Source organism: Lampetra fluviatilis, chromosome 65 (genome assembly GCF_964198595.1).
Source record: "Lampetra fluviatilis chromosome 65, kcLamFluv1.1, whole genome shotgun sequence".
Taxonomy (NCBI): Eukaryota; Metazoa; Chordata; class Hyperoartia; order Petromyzontiformes; family Petromyzontidae; genus Lampetra; species Lampetra fluviatilis.
Window position 1 is genome coordinate 572709 of NC_136339.1, and position 22416 is coordinate 595124.

General features: G+C 52.3%; 1 protein-coding gene across 1 annotated transcript in view; it reads left to right on the forward strand.

The window, feature by feature from the left end:
- The first annotated feature begins 14591 nt into the window (after positions 1-14591).
- STYXL2 (serine/threonine/tyrosine interacting like 2) overlaps positions 14592-22416 on the forward strand; it is a 91412-nt gene continuing 83587 nt past the window's right edge. The window contains exons 1-2 of the mRNA XM_078882411.1: positions 14592-15320; positions 16731-16825. Of these exons, the coding sequence (XP_078738537.1) occupies positions 14677-15320; positions 16731-16825 (739 nt within the window). The 5' untranslated portion in view covers positions 14592-14676. The remainder of the gene's footprint in view (positions 15321-16730; positions 16826-22416) is intronic.

Genomic DNA, 22416 nt, shown 5'->3' on the forward strand with positions numbered 1-22416 from the left:
GCTAACTTGTCCGGGGTGCAATTGGGAGCATTGAGGGGTTTGCTCATCGAGTTTGCTGACGTGTTCAGCAAACATAAGTACGATATCGGCTGCACTGACCTGTTGCGCCACCACATAGCTACAGGGGACGCGGCCCCTATTCGTCAGAATCCCTTCCGGCTCAGCCCAGCCGAGAAGGAACATGTGCAATCGGCGGTTAATGATATGTTGGCGGCCGATATCATTTCGCCCTCTTCTAGTCCGTGGGGTGCTCCTATTGTCCTAGTAAAGAAACAGGACGGGTCCTTGCGGTTTTGTGTCGATTTCCGCCGCTTAAACAAAATCTCGATGGCGGATGCGTATCCGCTCCCCAGGATGGATGAGTCGCTGGATGCCTTGGCGGGAGCGCAGTTTTTTTCCACACTCGATCTGCTTTCTGGATTTTGGCAATTGCCACTCGATAACGAGTCTAAACCTAAAACTGCTTTCCGGACACCTGGGGGCCTATTTGAATTCAACCGTTTGCCCATGGGCTTACATTCCGCTCCCGCCACGTTCCAGAGACTCATGGAATTGGTTTTGTCGGGCCTCCAATGGGATACCTGTTTGATTTATCTTGACGATATCATCGTCTTTAGTCGGACTTTCGAGGAGCACCTCCAGCGACTGAGAGCGGTGTTCCTCAGGATGCGTTCCGCTAAGCTTAAATTCAAACCGGCTAAATGTTTTCTGCTTCGGGAATCGGTCAGGTATTTGGGCCATATCGTGAGTCGTTCAGGGATCTCGACGGACCCTGCTAAGACGCATTGCGTCAGCTCATGGCCAACGCCAACCTCGGTCACGGAGGTTCGTAGTTTTATTGGTTTTGCCTCCTATTACCGTCGTTTTGTCAAGCAATTTGCCACCATAGCCAAGCCCCTGCACGCTTTGACGGCTAAGGGTGTGAGGTTTCACTGGGGGGCGGAAGAGGAGGCTGCGTTCTGCTCCCTCCGTGACGCCTTGGTGCAGGCTCCCCCCTTGTGTTACCCCGATTTCACACAACCGTTTTTGCTTGACACGGACGCCAGCAATACGGGTATCGGGGGGGTGCTCTCACAGGTGGTCGGGGGGGTTGAACGGGTGGTCGCCTACGGTAGTAGGGTTCTTTCCCCCGCAGAACAACGCTATTGCGTAACTCGTCGTGAATTGTTAGCCATTGTGTTTTTTACACAGCAATTCAGGCCGTATCTTTACGGCCGTCATTTTATGGTCCGGACGGACCATGCGGCTCTACAATACGCTATGCGCGTGGCACAGCCATCGGGCCAATTGTCCCGATGGTTGGAGGTCCTTCAAGACTACCAATTCACGACGATTTACCGCAAGGGGTTGCGGCACTCAAACGCGGACGCCTTGTCGCGGTTGCCGCCGTGCACGGACTGCACATGTTTGTTGGGATCAGCGCGGTGCAAACCCCCGGTCGCCGGCACCCCGGGAGTTGCGCTCGCCGCCACTGACACCCCGGGAGAGGACGCCCCCACGGGGAGGGATTCGCTGTTGTCGTTGCCCCTCATTGAGTGGGGCCGCCTCCAGATGTCCGACAGCTCCCTACTTACGCTGCGTCGGAAAGTTGGCGCTCCCGAGGAAGGGGAGGCGCGGGTCGGTTCCTGGGTGTGCAGACAGGGCCTTTTGATGAGGTGGGACAACATGTCCCGGCGTCACGTGCTCGTTGTGCCTGTTGCTATGCGGGGTAGGGTTGTTCTGGCAGCTCATGAACGGCTCATGCATCTGGGTTTTCACAAAACGCTCGCCCTAATCCAGCGAGACTATTATTGGCCGGAGATGGGTAACGACGTGGCGAATATTCTTAAGGGATGCGTAGGGTGCGCCAAAAGGAAACCGCCACCATTGGCAGCTAATCCACCGCTGCAATCCATTCGGGTTTCGCGTATAAACGAATTGGTAGCGTTGGACATCTTGGGGCCCTTTCCGGTTACACCAAGGGGAAATAGGTTCCTGCTGGTTGGCGTGGAATACTTCACCCGATGGCCTATGGCATGGCCGCTCGCCAACCAGTCGGCTGCGGCGGTGGCGGACGCCTTTGTCCAGGGTTATGTGTTGGACAAGGGCGCCCCCGAACGCTTGCTGACGGATCAAGGGAAGAATTTTTCGAGCGTTTTGTTGCGCGAGGTGTGCGACCTGTTGGGTACAAAGAAAGTGCGTACTTCCCCCTACCACCCGCAGACTGACGGGATGGTTGAGCGTCTGAACAGGACGATTACGTCTATGTTGTGCCAACAGGTCTGCGACGATCAGGTTGATTGGGACTTACAGGTGCCGGGGGTACTCGCGGCCTATCGAATGGCCCCTCATGCGGCGACGGGGTTTTCCCCATTTTTTCTTATGTATGGGCGGGAGGCCGATCCGGCCATGGACGTCCAACTGGGGATTTCCCAGCCACGTGCAAAATCTAAATTGGCAGACCACATCAAATTTAATATCGCCAAATTGACTGAAGCGCGGGAGGCGGCAAGGTTGAATTCGCGGTCGCGGCAAATTGCAAACGAGAAATTGCATGAGCGGAGGGTGCATACGCATGATTGGAAACCAGGCGATAAGGCCTGGCTGCATTGTCCACATGCACCGTTGGCTACGTCCCCCAAGTTGTTGAGACCTTGGAGGGGACCGGTGGAAATTGTGCGGGTTGCACGACCCCAGAGTATACAGATTAAATGGGGGAAACGCCGTTGGTATGTGCACCCCTCCCGACTGAAGCCCTATGCGGCACCGTGTGACCCCGTTCTGTGCCGTGACGACCGGGCGTGTGATGTGACCGTCGACTCGGGGAGGGAGGTGTCGCAGGCTGATCCTCACGTGTCTCCACCTGACCCACCCCCAGGTGCCTCGGGCTTGACGGCTGCTGACCGTCGAGAGCCTGAACCCCGGGGCACGCACGAGTCCTCGATGCCTGGCCGATGTCTTCCTGAACCGCCGGCACCACCGGACGTTCAACCGCGTCTGGTGCCGTACGACGGACCGGCAAGGCGGACTCGGGCTAGGTCTCAACAATTTTCATGAAGACGTTTTTTGCTCTACACCGAGCTCGCCCGGTGTTCCCCTCTGCCGGGGTAATGTCCCGTTGTAGGGACGCTCGGAAGAAAAGGGGACACTGCACGAGTCGAAAGAAAAAAAAAAAAATTTTCCATTTTTTTTTTTTTACACATACACATTGCTATTGTCACTCGCCGGTTTGTATATATTGTTCTATTGTCGCGGTGGCATTGGTTGAGGGTTGCGGATGGTAGTGTTCGCGTCGTGTTGTGTTGTTAGGTTAGTTGTTGTTCTTGTTGTTGTGTTGTGTTACGGGGCACACAGGGGGGTTTGTATATTTTTATAGCAGCCGGGGCAGCTGCGAGCTATGTGGTAGGGGGTGATGTAGTGGTGGTATTGACGTGCGCCGACTTTGACAGTGATGGATCACGGGGCGGCGCGGGGTGCGGGGTTGGGCACGCGTTGTGGGCGTGGTGTGGACGCGCGCGCCGGGAGTGACAGATGACGGGGCGGCGCGGCGTAAGTGGTGAGGCACGATGAGATGTGGGAAAAGAGGATCGTAGCCAGCGCCCGGCGATTGGTCGAATAAGTGGGTGCTCGCAGCGACGTCCGCAGGTGGGGTATAAAGGGGGACGCGCGAGAGCATTCGGGGAGAGTTACCCAGTTGAAGACCCGAAGACGGAGCTGAAGACTTAGTCGCCGAGTAGCTAAGTGGATGTTGGTCATCCGAGTAGCTCAGTGGCGTTAGTCGCCGAGTAGCTAAGTGGATGTTGGTCATCCGAGTAGCTCAGTGGCGTTAGTCGCCGAGTAGCTAAGTGGATGTTGGTCATCCGAGTAGCTCAGTGGCGTTAGTCGCCGAGTAGCTAAGTGGATGTTGGTCATCCGAGTAGCTCAGTGGCGTTAGTCGCCGAGTAGCTAAGTGGATGTTGGTCATCCGAGTAGCTCAGTGGGCGTTAGTCGCCAAGTAGCTAAGTGGGTGGTTGTCACCCGAGTACTAAGTGGATGTTGGTCATCCGAGTAGCCCAGTGGCGTTAGTCGCCGAGTAGCTAAGTGGATGTTGGTCATCCGAGTAGCTCAGTGGGCGTTAGTCGCCAAGTAGCTAAGTGGGTGTTTGTCACCCGAGTACTAAGTGGATGTGGGTCATCCGAGTAGCTCAGTGGGCGTTAGTCGCCAAGCAGCTAAGTGGGTGTTTGTCACCCGAGATATAAAGTAGGTGTTAGTCACCTGTAACCAAGTTTGATAAAATAAAGAGTGTGTTACCCGTGAAGTCGTCTCCCGCCGAGTTACTACATTACATTAACACTGCTGGCACCAGTCTTCAGAAAGTCCACTCAGCACCACATCCTCTCGTACCGCATCAGTCCATCTCTTGCACGAGTACGTAAATTCGTGCCGATTTGTCAACACCAAATGCCAGCATGGGCAAGGCAGCAAAACAACAACAAAAGTCCCACACCAAAAAAACAACAACAGTCCCAGACCACAGCAAGACAACACGGTATGTGATGAGTCGCGCACACGGATTGGACATGTTCCTCCTAAGGCAACCATCGGGTAAGCGAGTGAATGGGCAACTCGGAGAGCATGGGCCAGGGGATGGCAAACGCGGCATCGATGATTAGGCCCGTCTATCCAGCCAAACAGAAGCTGCTTGGGCATGCAGTGGTTGGGCATGTGGGCTCCATGACCCAGCCAACGCAGCCTTTCCTGTGAAAGGAGCCCACCGATAGCACTGTGTTCAGATCTTTCAAGGATTTGTGAGCACCTCACACAATCCAGCTTGGTAAAACCCAGGCCAGCCTAAATTTTTATAATCGGCGAAGATGTTCCATTAGGGGGTTTCACGTTTCACAAGCATAGAGAAGGGAGGGCATGACTGTGGCCGAGAAGATCCGAAGCTTCGTGTGGAGCGACACAACCAGGCAGCTTCCACACAGCATTACGCAGTGATGCCCATTTGTGAGCGTTTAGACCTCGACTAGCTTTGTTTACATTCTGTTTTCTATATTGGCAGTGGAAATAGCTCTCTTGCAAACTTCGTGACTTTTAATTATTTTTCAACTTATAAGTGAATTCGATTAACAGTTATTTCGGTTAACTGGAGTTTTCGTGGAACGGATTAAAACGTTAACCGATGGACTACTGTAATAATTATTCACCTTTGCTCAAATTCAAGAAATCTGTATAACTGACAACTTCTATTAGTGCTCTTTTTTGTTGCTGACCGCATGACATTTTGAGCCTCGATTATTATCCTTCGGCCGTGACCACCCGTGCGTCCTTACATCCAGGCAAACTTAGTTGTTCTAATGCAATATACGACAGTAGATCTCAACCTTGTTTGGCTACTGCTGTACCCCGTTTGTTGAATGTGGTTTCTACCGAGTAACACCCTTGCTTGACCCAACGTGCTTCTGAGAAATAAACGTAATGAATAAAGAACATACTTTTTTTTAATTTCCATTTTGTGAGGTTCTTCTTAAGTAACTGCAAGTGAATACAAAAAAAATCAACGGATGCTCGTGCGTAATGTGTTCACGCTCGCTGATTACACTTGGAAAACCAACATTGTTTACGATCAATGAGTTTAGAAAGGTCTTGTATATCGTTCTAAGTTACCATATGGATTTACATTTTAGGGGCCGTCCATAAATGACGTCACGCGATTTTTGACGATTTTTGACCCCACCCCCATCGTCACACGGCGTCACAAAAAGTCAGACCACCCCCCTCAAATATGACGTCACAAAGCTCTACCCCCCCCCCCCCAAAAAAAAACATGCTTCAAATCGCTTTACACTATTGTCATTGTAGTGCGTATTTAATGTGGCGCTGCACTCTGATGTTGTAGGAGAAAACGTTTCTAAAAAAGTATATTTAATTAAGTAGAATGTGTTGTCTATATTTATTTAAAGTTGCGCATTTTGATGTGACGTCACATTTCTCAACCCTCCCCCCCCCCATTCGTCACACATCGTCACAAATGTCTGAACCCCTCCCCCCTAGGTGCGTGACGTAATTTATGGACGGCCCCTTATAGCAGTTATTCTCTATAGGCAGATTAATACATGATTATTCATGTGACTATTCAATGATTATTCAATGACTCTCACACACGAGATAATTTCACGCATTTACAAATCACCTCACGTACCCCCAGGGTCCCGCGCAAGCCCGGTTGAGAGAACCACCGGACTATACTTCGGTATAGAGTAGTATGATAATTGAAATAAAAAAATCGAGTTTTAACGGATATCGCGATTATACGAATCTATTCATAGGAATCGCCGAGAGCGCTCGCGAGTTGCTTGAGGCGGCGATCACGGCAGGCCCGCCGCGTGACGTCACGGCGCAACAGCTGATCGCATTCCACACGTGGAGCCCCCAAGAGGAGACTGAGCGTCGGAGTCTCCTCCACCTCCTCTCGGGATCGGTCTCTCGTCTCGGTGGGGGGCGATCCCCTCAGCGCTCGCCCCCATCTCTCAGCCCCCCCCCGCCGCCGCCGTGTGTGAGGGTCGCGTCTCTCGTGGCGTCTGGGAGAAGGTGAGAAGCGTCGAAGAGCCGCGTGGGCGCATTCTGAGCGGGGTTGCTGCTGCTCGTGGTGGTGGTGACGGCGCAGTGGTCGCTGGTTGATGAGTGGCAGCGGCGGGCTATTTATATCTGGGAGGGGGGGACAGGGAGAGAGACAGGGCAGGCGGAGAGAGACAGCGTCGGGAAGAGGAGATTGGGGGGCACAGGAGAGAGACAGCGGAAGAGTGAACGCACAGTGGAGAACGCAGAGTGCGTGCGGGTCAGCATTGCACACTCCACACTCACTCACTGCAGCACTCGCACTCACACTCACTCACATTCACTCACAATCACTCACTCCAGCACTCACTCACTCCAGCACTCACACTCACTCACTGCAAGACTCACTCACACTCACTCCAGCACTCTCACTCACTCTCCAGCACTCATTCACTGCAGTACTTACATGCACACTCATTAACACTCACTCAGTACTCACACTCGCTCACTCAATCTCCAGCACTCATTGAATGAATTACTCACAATCGCATTCCATAACTCACACTCATCTAAGTCTTCACACGAACTTACTGCAGTATTCATATACTCACTCTCCAGCACTCATTCACTCCCTCACATTCACGCCAGCACACTCTCAAACACAAAGATGCCATGTCTAGCCCGAACGGACCATTCGAGCAAGAGCTCTTAGCGAGCACTCTGTAACTTGCTGATCCGCCCTGCTCTGCGTAGCGCATCGCATAGCGCATCGCATTCCTCCTGCAGTAGGAATAAAGATTCTGATTCTGAAGGTCAGAACGGCACACGATGGCACCAGACCCGGCTGCCATTGTCTCTCAAGTGCTGAAGTTTACACACCGCGCCAGGAACTCGTTTGAGGTTGATTCGATCTAGGGGGAGGCCCAGGACTGGTACAGACAATCGTCACTGTTGTTGGCCGTGAGCGGGAATCGAACTCGGTTAGCCGGGTTCGTAGCGCAGCGTAGCGCAAACCGTTACAAAGATCCCCCCTATATAGCCTCAAGAGAGAATACGCATGTGTGTTGAACTTATGTCGCACCGTACGTAGCCAACCTTGCTAATCGGAGGTGCGGGGGAATGACAACAAACTGTTGAGGCAGATGCTGTTAGCCAGCGCCTACGAAGGCGGGCGCAACTTTCCAAACAACCGAAGCCATCACGAATCTCTCTCGATATGAGCCGATTTCACAATCGCTCCATTCTCCGCGACTAACGCAGCACTATCGGGTGCGCGTGGTTCCATTCCTCGCTTGTCACCGCTCCATTCTTATTCTCTCATCAACACCCTCCTCCTCCCTCCCTCCCTCCTCGTGTCTGGATGTCGTTCCGTACGTACGTTTTCCCCCACACTTTGCTCACTCTTCGGTTGTCTGTTCCGTCTTGCCCTGTTGATGTTTACGTCTGCGATCCGCGATGAGGATCGGGGTCAATGAGTTACATCGATACAAAACACAACAAACGATATGAGAGCAAGATAGAGAAAAATGTAAGCAAGTCGCTCAAGTAAATCGTTATGAATAAAGTTTAGAAGTACAACTTGCACGAGTACGTACATTCATGCTGATTTGTCAACATCAAATGCCAGCATGGGCAAGGCAGCAAAACAACAACAAAGTCCCACACCGAGACAACAACAGTCCCAGACCACAGCAAGACAACACGGATATGTGATGAGTTACGCGCACGGATTGGACATGTTCCTCCTAAGCCCTAAGGCAGGGGTGGGGAACCTTTTTTTCTGCCAAGGGCCATTTGGATATTTATAACATCATTCGCGGGCCATACAAAATTATCAACTTAAGAATTAGCCTGTTATATTTCGTCAAACATTTAATTAACTCGCCCCTAATGCGATGGCTGGAACTGCTTCTCTTTGGCGAGGCGTGTGATGTTAGCTAGTATTGATGATGTTGCTACTCGCAGCTGCTTTTCCAGGTTTGCTCCTAGATTTATTTAATTTCGAGTCCCGCCTGCGATTGCCTTGGCAGGGCCAAATCCAAATGATTTCGTGGGCCTCATACGGCCCGCGGGCCGGACGTTCCCCACCCCTGCCCTAAGGCAACCATCGGGTAAGCGAGCAAATGGGCAACTCGAGAGCATGGGCCGGGGATGGCAAACGCGGCATCGATTATTTGTTTCCGATATCAGTGGGGTGGTGGTGGTGGCGGCTCTGGTGCACGTGGCAGCTGTGATCCAGCACTGTGGAGGCAGCAGCCGAGGGTTGATGGAGCACCACACAGATGGGGTGAAGCTCCCATCCCGTGAGTGTTGAGTGGCCGTACCCTCTGGCTTGCCAGGAGAAGGCGGTGCAGCCAAGTGTGGACGAATCTCCATCTGTTCCAACTCCCTTCCCGTGGGCATTGAGGAGCCATACGCTGGCTCATCAGGAGAAGGCGGTGCTGTGCCGTCTATGTGGGAGTGTTTCCCCATCGCACGTTTTCTCCAGGTACTCTAATTTCCAAAGACCAAGATCCCCCGTATAGCCTGAACAGACGGTTGGGGAAAGTGCTGTTAGCGAGCACCTTTGAAGGCCGGCATGGCACACGAGGGCGTGGGTGGCCAGCACCACGTTCGGCCCCCTTTGTCTCCCTAGTGAGGATGTTTATACATCGCACCTGGTACTAATTTGAGACTGAGTCGACCTAGAGTAGGCTCAGGGCAGGTTCAGATAATCGTCAGTGGTGTTGTCGACCTAGAGGAGGCCCAGGGCAGGTTCAGATAATCGTCAGTGGTGTTGGCCGTGAGCGGGAGTCGAACTCCATATGCCAGATTCGTTAGCGCACTAACCGCAACGCTACCGCTCCTTAATAGCTGCAGTTTCCTTCGACATATAAACACATTATTTCGCCAATAATGCTGTCATATATAGAGCATCTCAGAGCTTGGGCAAATGTTGGTAGCACCAACTCCTCATCGCGTGGCTGCTGCTGCTTTCCCGCTCGTCTTTGGTTCCTCTAAAAAAATGTTCATGGAAGCTGATTCGTAAGTGCGGGTGTTCGTAAGTCTAGGACTACCTGTATCAATCACATCATTTTGTAAAATATTCTTAATATTTTGGTGGAGTTTTGGTGGTACTGGAGTGGGGTGCACGTGGTAGTGACGGTGGAGTAGAGGGCACGTGATGGTGGAGTGGGGGACACATGGTGGTGAAGTTGGAGGCACGGTGGTGGTGGAGTGGGGTGGTGGAGATGTTGGAGTGGGGGGCACGTTGGTGGTGGAGTGGGGAGCACGTGGTGGTGGCGGTGGAGTGGGGGGTACGTTGGTGGTGGAGTGGGGGACTCATGGTGGTGGAGTGGGGGGCACGTGGTGGTGGCGGTGTTGTAGTGAAGGAGCCCGCAGCTGCCCTCCTCCCCCACAGCGTCGCGAGCTTGACTCGGTGAGCGAGACCGAGTCTATTTATAGAGCATGCCTCTCGATGTTTCTGGACCCCCCCCCCCATCACCTACAGTGGACAAGGGGCCAGCGCCTCACTCAACGACGTGGGAGAGAGAATTCATACTCCTTGGTTATTTCGGTAAAGTCACGTAGTTCTTTCTACCTACGTGACTTTACCGAAAGAACCAAAGAGTATGGATTCCTGCAGTCACGAAAACTTCAAATCAAGAGAGAGAATTCACTTAAGCGGCGATGCAGAGGAGGCGACACTTGCGCCACACAGCCAGAAGCCTGCAGGGCCTGTGTTCGATTCCGGTTATCCACTCTTGCCTGTTACAACTTTGACAATAGTCCTGTTTATTTAGGCCTTTGGGCCTCTGTTCGCCACCGTGGGCACCACGGTAGTGAGATGTTAACTACCTCGCCTGCTATACAGGAGATCGTGGACTCGACCCCGATCCTGTCGCCTGCTGTATATTTGGAGTTTGTGGTGCCTCTCTCCCCATGGTCGTGTGGATTTTTCTCCAGGTCCTGCGGTTTTTCCCTCCACATTTTAAATCAGAGTGCATTTAGAATATTTGGCTGCTATAAATTTCCACATGATAAGCCACTTCGTTGAACTATTTGTTGCCAGGTCATACCTGGTAAAATAAAAAAAAGGATTATTTTAAATATCCCCCTTATATCCTTAAACAGACTGTTGGAACAAGAGCTGTTAGAATCACTTATGAAGGCCAGAACCTCGCACAAAGGGGGTGGGTGGCCAGAACCACACCCCGGCCACCTTTGTCTCCATAGTGGGGATGTTTACACGTAGTCCCGAGGTACTAATTTGATGCTGAGTTGACCTAGGGGAGGCCCAAGAGCGGTTCAGATATTGGCCCTGAGCAGGAATCGAACTCGCGTAGCCAGGGTCATAGGTTGGCGTGCTAACCACTGCGCCACAGCTCCCTCAACACACGTGTAGTGATTGACTCGGAGACACTAAGAGTAGGAGGCACTCTGTTTATTAACATGGCCTGACAGTTAACACTTTGTAACTACGGTTCCCAGTCAGGACAGCTGGTAGACTGCCTGACTGGTGATGCCGAGACGGTGAAGACGGAGACGACGGTGAAGAATCCAGCAGCATGACGGGATCCCAATCCACACGACAGCCCCGAGGTCCCCCCTCCAGGGGCCCCTCTTATACTGTCAGCGCGGCCTGGCTCCGCCCCCGGCCACGCCCCCTTCTGGAACCTACTAGCGGGTTCTCCATGTGTCCCTTCAGTGACCCTTCCCCTAGATCCCTCTCTGGTCTATCACCTGGCCTGCTGTCAGTCAGGGCTGCTGTAAGCTGCAGATCCCCTTCCCCACCAGCAGCCAGCACTATGCTGCTACGTGACTGATTCCATGTCACTACATACGTATAAACCAAGACAAACATAGATAGTAATTATGTTTGCTGTACTCACAACGATGCACCAAAACCTCGCAAGCTGCCTCCACACTGCTGGATTCCAGGACAGCCACGTGCAGCAAAGCCAGAGTAACACATCACATTATTCAGCTTCTATAACATACACCTAGAGTTTGTTGAAACTAAAATGGCAATTAATTGCTAAGTTTAATGACAATCAAAGGATGTAATATTTAAAAAAACGTGCTGCGTGGTGCTATGCTGGTAAGCTTGGAAGGCAGGTATTTTATTGCTGTATCTGTGTGATCGCGTAACGTCATTGTACAGGTTCGATATACACAGTCACTAACTTTTCATTGCATACCGTAACATTCATAATATTGCTTCGTGATAATTGTGTGGATAACCATCAGGGCTCCTGAGTTAATTTCACGTATCGCGAAGCCTGAGTCGGGCCTAATCAGTCGACTGAACATCTGTGAAAACTCATGGACGTCTGTTAAAAATAGATGTTTAGCTCATCGGATTTCTCCAGTAGAAACAAAGATTCTGATTCTGAGAGTGTAGTTGAGCCTCTGTGCGTCAGGCCTATCTGACGTAGCACGTGGCAGAGCCTGCGTCTGTCCTGGTGATGCACTGAATATAAAATAAAGCACAATGCACCCCTGATGTTACTTAAATGTTTTTAAAAATATAGCATGAGGATTTAATTATTATTATTTAAGGACTGCAAAAGCAGGGGGATCGCTTGTTTTTTTCAGAGGATACTGTCGTGGACTTTTAATGGACGCCTTGCGACCCGATTTCAAGGTTAATACGAAATGAGGGCAAGGTTTCGACTTTTATCACGCTCGAATCACTTCGCTTTGTGACATTCGCCACGAATTGTGGCTGGACAAGGTCATAATCGCTTCTGCCAAGCCTGTTGAGATCCCCCAGACCGGATCATCACAGTGCTTGGTGTATTATTGGCCACCTTTGGTATATACAGTCTGGAATTATTTTAACGTGGTAGTAGTTGCGTTCCTGAAGAACACCGCGTTATGGAAAAATCGTGTTATAATATGCAATGTAGGGTAAAGCACAGTCCACGATAACACGTGAGATGCGTACGCAGGCTGAACCAAGACTACTGAGGCGCTGAGGTTAGCATCTAGAAGCATCCAGAAGCATCCCGCCTTGTGTGATGCTACGCCGAGGCAACTGTACGACTGCTTATTCCTACTCGTGCGATATAATTTCGTTCGCTCGATCGCATTATATCCAATTCGCATCCGTATTACATGAAAAATTGTTACCGAATACATTCATCGCGTTATATCCAATTCGCGTTGTGAAGACACGCGGTGTTAAAGGAGAACAGACTCGATTGTGTAGAGGATTCTATGACAATAATTATGATTCAACGTGTTTAGCCAGGAAAGCCTCATCGATCTTGATTTGAAACTTTCGTGACTGCAGGAATCCATACTCTTTGGTTCTTTCGGTAAAGTCACGTAGGTATAAAATAAAATAAATCACGACGTTTCGGGCACAAGACAAGCGTCCATCATCAGAAGCCTCATCGAGTCTCAATACTTTTACAGGAGAGGTCTTGCAGTTTTCGCAGTTGGGGGAGGGGGGGGCGATGTTTCTGCTGCTTCATGATCCCAATTGAGTAATTTCCAGGAAGAAGCAGGGAAAAGTGTTGTGACCTGGATTAATGATGGCTTCTGATGGTTCTCTTCGGTGAATCGATGGCGTCGTCACACAATAATGTGTGGTGCTTTTTCAATAAGTGTACCTGCTTGACAGCTCGTGTATGAACATCTGGAATAAGATAGCATTTAATTTGACCATGTCTCAGGGTTCAGCAGCAGTATATATTTATAATTTCACACATCACGGTGACTATGATTTCTTGCATTTTCATTCTTGCTTCCTGGATCTTGTCTTAGAGATGCTTCACAGTTTCAAGTGGAACGTCGCACTATGTAATTGTTGCGAAATCTGGCTGTGAGAATTGCTCTCTAATTTTACAAGTGAGTGTGTGAGCGAGTGGTTGGGTGAATGGTTAAGTGAGTGGGTGAGTAAGTGGGTGAGAGTGTGTGATTGGATAAGTGGTTAGGTGAGTGAGAGAGTGGTTGAGTGAGTGGTTTAGTGAATGGTTAAGTGAGTGGGTGTCAGAGTGAGAGTGTGAGTGAGTGCTTGAGTAAGTGAGTGGGTCAGTCAGTGGATGAGAGTGTGGGTAAGTGAGTGGGTGAGTCAGTGGGTGAGAGTGTGTGATTGGGTAAGTGGCTGGGTCGGTCAGAGAGTGTGAGTTAAGCATTGAGTGGGTGAGTGGGTAATTCAGTGGGTGAGAGTGTGTGGTTGGGTGGGTGAGAGAGTGGTTGAGTGCTTGAGGGAGTGAGTGTTAGAGTGAGTGAGTGTTAAAGTGAGTGGGTGTTAGTGAGTGAGCCGAAGCAACAATCGGCGTGTTGTCGGTAAAACGCTTGTCACACCGCCTGATAATTAAATTATTGTGGCTGTGTCGGGTGGTGGAGGGTTCTCGAGGACACAGACCTCTTCAGATGATTCCGTAGCAGCCTAACCCGCAAATCAATTCCCAATAATATTGCAAGCATGCACTGAAAATGTCTGCGGTCCCTACATGTGAAGTGCCCGAGTCTGAACTCTGTTTTCACGACACCTATATTTAGACACGTGTTTTTGTGTCTGCTCTCTGTGCACTCAAAGCCTTCAATTTGAGCATTCAAAACATATGCTCCTCTGTGTTTCTCTCTGCTGTACCGTGTCTCTGCTTCTCCTTATGCCTCTCTGCTGCTCCAAATCTCTCTGCTGCTTTGTCTCTCTCTGCCGCTCCGTGTCTCTCTCTCTGCCGCTCCGTGTCTCTCTCTCTGCCGCTCCGTGTCTCTCTCTGCCGCTCCGTGTCTCTCTCTGCCGCTCCGTGTCTCTCACTGCCGCCCCGCGTCTCTCACTGCCGCCCCTGCCGCTCTGCGTCTCTCACTGCCGCTCCGTATCTCTCTCTGCCGCTCCGTGTCTCTCTCTAGGTGGCGATGGCCACAGAGGAGGGGGACGGGGAGATGACGCACGCAGACGAAAGGGTGGAGAGCATGGCGAGTCGAGCCGGAGTAGGTGAGCCTGCAGACAACAGGGAAGAACGCCCTGGAGGAAGGGATGAGCGCCCTGGAGGAATGGAGGAGTGCCCTGGAGGAAGGGAGGAACGCCCTGGAGGAAGGGAGGAACGCCCTGGAGGAAGGGAGGAGCGTGCCAGAGGAAGGGAGGAACGCCCTGGAGGAAGGGAGGAACGCCCTGGAGGAAAGGATGAACGCTCTGGAGGAAGGGATGAGCGCCCTGGAGGAATGGAGGAATGCCCTGGAGGAAGGGAGGAACGCCCTGGAGGAAGGGAGGAGCGCGCCAGAGGAAGGGAGGAAAGCCCTGGAGGAATGGAGGAGCGCCCTGGAGGAAGGGTGGAACGCCCTGCAGGAACGGATGAGCGCGCAAGAGGAAGGGAGGAGAGCCCTGGAGGCAGGGAGGAGCGCCCTGGAGGAAGGGAGAAACTCCTTGGAGGAAGGGATGAACGCCCTGGAGGAAGGGATGAGTGCCCTGGAGGAATGGAGGAGTGCCCTGGAGGAAGGGAGGAACGTCCTGGAGGAATGGAGGAGCGCGCCAGAGGAAGGGAGGAGCGCCCTGGAGGAAGGGAGAAACTCCTTGGAGGAAGGGAGGAGCGCCCTGGAGGAAGGGAGAAACTCCTTGGAGGAAGGGAGGAACGTCCTGGAGGAATGGAGGAGCGCGCCAGAGGAAGGGAGGAGCGCCCTGGAGGAAGGGAGAAACTCCTTGGAGGAAGGGAGGAGCGCCCTGGAGGAAGGGAGAAACTCCTTGGAGGAAGGGAGGAACGTCCTGGAGGAAGGGTGGAGCGTGCGGACAGCAGCCAGGCATTGGAAGATGACAAGTCGGACGTGCTCTCTGTGCAATCTCGCTACCTCCGCAGTGGCTCCTTCAGCCGGTGAGACACCGAGACACAGTTCACAGAGACAATGAGCTGAGACAGAAACAATTATACACTCGGGAACAGACACTGAGATGCAGGGACACAGCACACAGAGACACTGATATACTAAGACACAGACCCTGAGACATACACAGTCACTGAATCTTCTTTCATATGGCTGGTGTAGATGCAGAGCAGTCACTACAATTTCACATTCAGGTGGTCAAGCCAGTCAGGAGTAGCGGAGTGTATCACCGCGATCAGGCACTGCGTCGTTATACGTTGTACGGTCTGTTCTGGGTGCCCAGAGTCGCACACTGGAGAGTTTTTAAGGTTACATTTGATCCTCATGGCGGTACCCTCTGTACCAAATATAGAAAAAATGGCCGAGGCAATTAAATATGTTATTTCTGGGACACGATTTTTTTCCAGGGGTGTTCTTCACTCCGGGACTGGGGTACCAATCAATCCGAAACCGGTGCTACTCTGCGATGTCGAAAAGCCAACCATTAGCATAAGAAATCTGTTATCGAAAAATTCAACATTGAATAGTGCATCGTGTACAGCTCGCCGAGATGAGTCGATTGCCGTATCGCCGACCATCAACAGACTAAAAATTACTGCATCACGGAAATTATGCGAGAGCCGGAGTACTATGGAACCCCGGGGTACCGCCATAAGGTTCATTTGTGCATCATCAGGTATCCACATCTGATATGGTTTGTGCAGTGGATGCGGTTTTGGGTGGAGCATGAGCTTTGTGGAAGATCAGACCTAGGGATCTTCATCATTGGGTCCTCCACAACAAGGCGGTGTTTGTTTGTGAATTCTTTTGAACTCCATTCAGCTCTCCAAGCTTCATTGGGGTTGAACTCGCATCGTTGAAGGTTAAGCACATGAGTCCAAAAAGGCTTACGTGAAGTGGTGATGAGGAGCGTGATTGAGGTCCTGATGAATGGGAAGGTGACTGGTATGGAGGGCATCCAAGACGTGGGTTTCTTGGAGCATCAGGAAATTGATGTTGCGGGCGTTCATTCAGTTCGCGAGCTACTCGGAATTCGCCCGGGAGAGTCCCTCAATATTCAATTGGAGGATCCTTGTCCCAGCATCTATGTGGTGCTTTGTTTTGCCCTGAACAAGGCCTTTGGTGTGGCTTGTGCCGTTGCTCCCGATGATCGATGTTCAGTCGCCGCGTTGATGCCGTTCGTCTTGATTTATCACTCAACAGATTGGGCCGCGTGAAGGGTTGCCATCTCTCGTCACTGAATGAGACACAGGGAATGAGACACAGGGAATGAGAGGGGGAATGAGACACCGGGAATGAGAGACAGGGACACTGCAAGAGACGCAGAGACACAGCACGTATACTCACACGTGACTGGTACGCGGTTTGTGCGATCTCTCCCCTGCACTCCCTCCCCGCAGGTTCTCCGTGTCCTATGACACAGACACAGAGAGCATCCACATGGAGCCCATACACCTCTCCTCGAGCCTGGCCGCAGCGCAGATCATCAAGGAGGGTAACGAGCGCGGACACGCCCTCATCTACATTGTAGCTCCGTGTGTGTGTGTATCACTCATCTACTCTGTAGCTCCGTGTGTGTGTCACTCATCTACCCTGTTGCTCCATGTGTGTGTGGGGATCACTCATCTACCCTGTTGCTCCGTGTGTGTGTCACTCATCTACCCTGTCGCTCCGTGTGTGTGTCACTCATCTACCCTGTCGCTCCGTGTGTGTGTCACTCATCTACCCTGTTGCTCCGTGTGTGTGTGTCACTCATCTACCGTGTCGCTCCGTGTGTCACTCATCTACCCTGTCGCTCCGTGTGTGTGTCACTCATCTACCCTGTCGCTCCGTGTGTGTGTGTCACTCATCTACACTGTCGCTCCGTGTGTGTGTGTGTCACTCATCTACCCTGTCGCTCCGTGTGTATGTGTCACTCATCTACACTGTCGCTCCATGTGTGTGTGTGGATCACTCATCTACCCTGTCGCTCCGTGTGTGTGTGTCACTCATCTACCCTGTCGCTCCGTGTGTGTGTGTGTCACTCATCTACCCTGTCACTCCGTGTGTGTGTGTTACTCATCTACCTTGTCGCTCCGTGTTTGTGTGTGTGTATCAGTCATCTACCCCTGTCGCTCCGTGTGTGTGTGTGTCACTCATCTACCCTGTCGCTCCGTGTGTGTGTGTGTGTCACTTATCTACCCTGTCGCTCCATGTGCATGTGGATCACTCATCTACCCTGTCGTTCCGTGTGTGTGTGTGTCACTCATCTACCCTGTCGCTCCGTGTGTGTGTGTGCACTCATCTACCCTGTTGCTCTGTGTGTGTGGATCACTCATCTACCCTGTCACTCCGTGTGAGTGTGTCACTCATCTACCCTGTCGCTCTGTGTGTGTCACTCATCTACCCTGTCGCTCCGTGTGTGTGTGTCACTCATCTACGCTGTCACTCCGTGTGTGTGTCACTCATCTACCCTGTCACTCCGTGTGTGTGTGGGGATCACTCATCTACCCTGTCGCTCCGTGTGTGTCACTCATCTACCCTGTCGCTCCGTGTGTGTGTCACTCATCTACCCTGTCGCTCCGTGTGTGTGTGTGTCACTCATCTACCCTGTCGCTCCGTGTGTGTGTGTCACTCATCTACCCTGTCGCTCCGTGTGTGTGTGTCACTCATCTACCCTGTCGCTCTGTGTGTGTGTGTCACTCATCTACCCTGTCGCTCCGTGTGTGTGTGTCACTCATCTACCCTGTCGCTCCGTGTGTGTGTGTCACTCATCTACCCTGTCGCTCCGTGTGTGGGGATCACTCATCTACCCTGTCGCTTCGTGTGTGTGTGTGTCACTCATCTACCCTGTCGCTCCGTGTGTGTGTGTGGAGATCACTCATCTACCCTGTCGCTCCGTGTGTGTGTGTGTCACTCATCTACCCTGTCACTCCGTGTGTGTGTGTATCACTCATCTACCCTGTCGCTCCGTGTGCGTGTGGATCACTCATCTACCCTGTCGCTCCGTGTGTGTGTCACTCATCTACCCTGTCACTCCGTGTGTGTGTCACTCATCTACCCTGTCGCTCCGTGTGTGTGTGTCACTCATCTACTCTGTCGCTCCGTGTGTGTGTGTCACTCATCTACCCTGTCGCTCCGTGTGTGTGTGTGTGTGTCACTCATCTACCCTGTCGCTCCGTGTGTGTGTGTCACTCATCTACCCTGTCACTCCATGTGTGTGTGTATCACTCATCTACCCTGTCGCTCCGTGTGCGTGTGGATCACTCATCTACCCTGTCGCTCCGTGTGTGTGTGTCACTCATCTACCCTGTCACTCCGTGTGTGTGTCACTCATCTACCTTGTCGCTCCGTGTGTGTGTCGCTCATCTACCCTGTCGCTCCGTGTGTGTGTGTCACTCATCTACCCTGTCGCTCCGTGTGTGTCACTCATCTACCCTGTCGCTCCGTGTGTGTGTGTCACTCATCTACCCTGTCGCTCCGTGTGTGTGTGTGTCACTCATCTACCCTGTCGCTCCGTGTGTGTGTATCACTCATCTAACCTGTCGCTCCGTGTGTGTGTGTGTCACTCATCAACCCTGTCGCTCCGTGTGTGTGTGTCACTCATCTACCCTGTCGCTCCGTGTGTGTGTGTCACTCATCTACCCTGTCGCTCCATGTGTGTGTGTGTGTCACTCATCTACCCTATCGCTCCGTGTGTGTGTCACTCATCTACCCTGTCGCTCCGTGTGTGTCACTCATCTACCCTGTCGCTCCGTGTGTGTGTGTCACTCATCTACCCTGTCGCTCCGTGTGTGTGTGTCACTCATCTACACTGTCGCTCCGTGTGTGTGTGTGGATCACTCATCTACCCTGTCGCTCCGTGTGTGTGTGTCACTCATCTACCCTGTCGCTCCGTGTGTGTGTGTCACTCATCTACACTGTCGCTCCGTGTGTGTGTGTGTCACTCATCTACCCTGTCGCTCCGTGTGTGTGTGTCACTCATCTACACTGTCACTCCGTGTGTGTGTGTTACTCATCTACCTTGTCGCTCCGTGTTTGTGTGTGTGTATCAGTCATCTACCCCTGTCGCTCCGTGTGTGTGTGTGTCACTCATCTACCCTGTCGCTCCGTGTGTGTGTGTGTGTCACTTATCTACCCTGTCGCTCCGTGTGCATGTGGATCACTCATCTACCCTGTCGCTCCATGTGTGTCACTCATCTACCCTTTCGCTCCGTGTGTGTGTCACTCATCTACCCTGTCGCTCCGCGTGTGTGTGTCACTCATCTACCCTGTCGCTCCGTGTGTGTGTGTCACTCATCTACGCTGTCGCTCCGTGTGTGTGTGTGTATCACTCATCTACCCTGTCGCTCCGTGTGTGTGTATCACTCATCTACCCTGTCGCTCCGTGTGTGTGTGTGTCACTCATCTACCCTGTCGCTCCGTGTGTGTGTGTGTGTCACTCATCTACCCTGTCGCTCCTTGTGTGTGTGTCACTCATCTACCCTGTCGCTCCGTGTGTGTGTCACTCATCTACCCTGTCGCTCCGTGTGTGTGTGTCACTCATCTACACTGTCGCTCCGTGTGTGTGTGTGGATCACTCATCTACCCTGTCGCTCCGTGTGTGTGTCACTCATCTACCCTGTCGCTCCGTGTGTGTGTGTCACTCATCTACCCTGTCGCTCCGTGTGTGTGTGTGTGTGTCACTCATCTACCCTGTCTCTCCGTGTGTGTGTGGGGATCACTCATCTACCCTGTTGCTCTGTGTGTGTGTGTCACTCATCTACCCTGTCACTCCGTGTGTGTGTGTTACTCATCTACCTTGTCGCTCCGTGTTTGTGTGTGTGTATCAGTCATCTACCCCTGTCGCTCCGTGTGTGTGTGTCACTCATCTACCCTGTCGCTCCGTGTGTGTGTGTGTGTCACTTATCTACCCTGTCGCGCCGTGTGCATGTGGATCACTCATCTACCCTGTCGCTCCGTGTGTGTGTCACTCATCTACCCTGTCGCTCCGTGTGTGTGTCACTCATCTACCCTGTCGCTCTGTGTGTGTGGATCACTCATCTACCCTGTCACTCCGTGTGTGTGTGTCACTCATCTACCCTGTCGCTCTGTGTGTGTCACTCATCTACCCTGTCGCTCCGTGTGTGTGTGAGTCACTCATCTACCCTGTCGCTCTGTGTGTGTGTGTGTGTGGATCACTCATCTACCCTGTCGCTCCGTGTGTGTGTGTCACTCATCTACCCTGTCGCTCCGTGTGTGTGTGTGTGTATCACTCATCTACCCTGTCGCTCCGTGTGTGTGTGTGTCACTCATCTACCCTTTCGCTCCGTGTGTGTGTCACTCATCTACCCTGTCGCTCCGTGTGTGTGTGTCACTCATCTACCCTGTCGCTCCGTGTGTGTGTCACTCATCTACGCTGTCGCTCCGTGTGTGTGTGTGTGTATCACTCATCTACCCTGTCGCTCCGTGTGTGTGTATCACTCATCTACCCTGTCGCTCCGTGTGTGTGTGTGTCACTCATCTACCCTGTCGCTCCGTGTGTGTGTGTGTCACTCATCTACCCTGTCGCTCCTTGTGTGTGTGTCACTCATCTACCCTGTCGCTCCGTGTGTGTGTGTCACTCATCTACCCTGTCGCTCCGTGTGTGTGTGTCACTCATCTACACTGTCGCGCCGTGTGTGTGTGTGTGGATCACTCATCTACCCTGTCGCTCCATGTGTGTGTGTCACTCATCTACCCTGTCGCTCCGTGTGTGTGTGTCACTCATCTACCCTGTCGCTCCGTGTGTGTGTGTCACTCATCTACGCTGTCGCTCCGTGTGTGTGTGTGTATCACTCATCTACCCTGTCGCTCCGTGTGTGTGTATCACTCATCTACCCTGTCGCTCCGTGTGTGTGTGTGTCACTCATCTACCCTGTCGCTCCGTATGTGTGTGTGTGTGTCACTCATCTACCCTGTCGCTCCGTGTGTGTGTCACTCATCTACCCTGTCGCTCCGTGTGTGTGTGTCACTCATCTACCCTGTCGCTCCGTGTGTGTGTGTGTGTGTCACTCATCTACCCTGTCTCTCCGTGTGTGTGTGGGGATCACTCATCTACCCTGTTGCTCTGTGTGTGTGTGTCACTCATCTACCCTGTCACTCCGTGTGTGTGTGTTACTCATCTACCTTGTCGCTCCGTGTTTGTGTGTGTGTATCAGTCATCTACCCCTGTCGCTCCGTGTGTGTGTGTCACTCATCTACCCTGTCGCTCCGTGTGTGTGTGTGTGTGTCACTTATCTACCCTGTCGCTCCGTGTGCATGTGGATCACTCATCTACCCTGTCGCTCCGTGTGTGTGTCACTCATCTACCCTGTCGCTCCGTGTGTGTGTCACTCATCTACCCTGTCGCTCTGTGTGTGTGGATCACTCATCTACCCTGTCACTCCGTGTGTGTGTGTCACTCATCTACCCTGTCGCTCTGTGTGTGTCACTCATCTACCCTGTCGCTCCGTGTGTGTGTGAGTCACTCATCTACCCTGTCGCTCTGTGTGTGTGTGTGTGTGGATCACTCATCTACCCTGTCGCTCCGTGTGTGTGTGTCACTCATCTACCCTGTCGCTCCGTGTGTGTGTGTGTGTATCACTCATCTACCCTGTCGCTCCGTGTGTGTGTGTGTCACTCATCTACCCTTTCGCTCCGTGTGTGTGTCACTCATCTACCCTGTCGCTCCGTGTGTGTGTGTCACTCATCTACCCTGTCGCTCCGTGTGTGTGTCACTCATCTACGCTGTCGCTCCGTGTGTGTGTGTGTGTATCACTCATCTACCCTGTCGCTCCGTGTGTGTGTATCACTCATCTACCCTGTCGCTCCGTGTGTGTGTGTCACTCATCTACCCTGTCGCTCCGTGTGTGTGTGTGTCACTCATCTACCCTGTCGCTCCTTGTGTGTGTGTCACTCATCTACCCTGTCGCTCCGTGTGTGTGTGTCACTCATCTACCCTGTCGCTCCGTGTGTGTGTGTCACTCATCTACACTGTCGCGCCGTGTGTGTGCATGTGGATCACTCATCTACCCTGTCGCTCCGTGTGTGTGTCACTCATCTACCCTGTCGCTCCGTGTGTGTGTCACTCATCTACCCTGTCGCTCT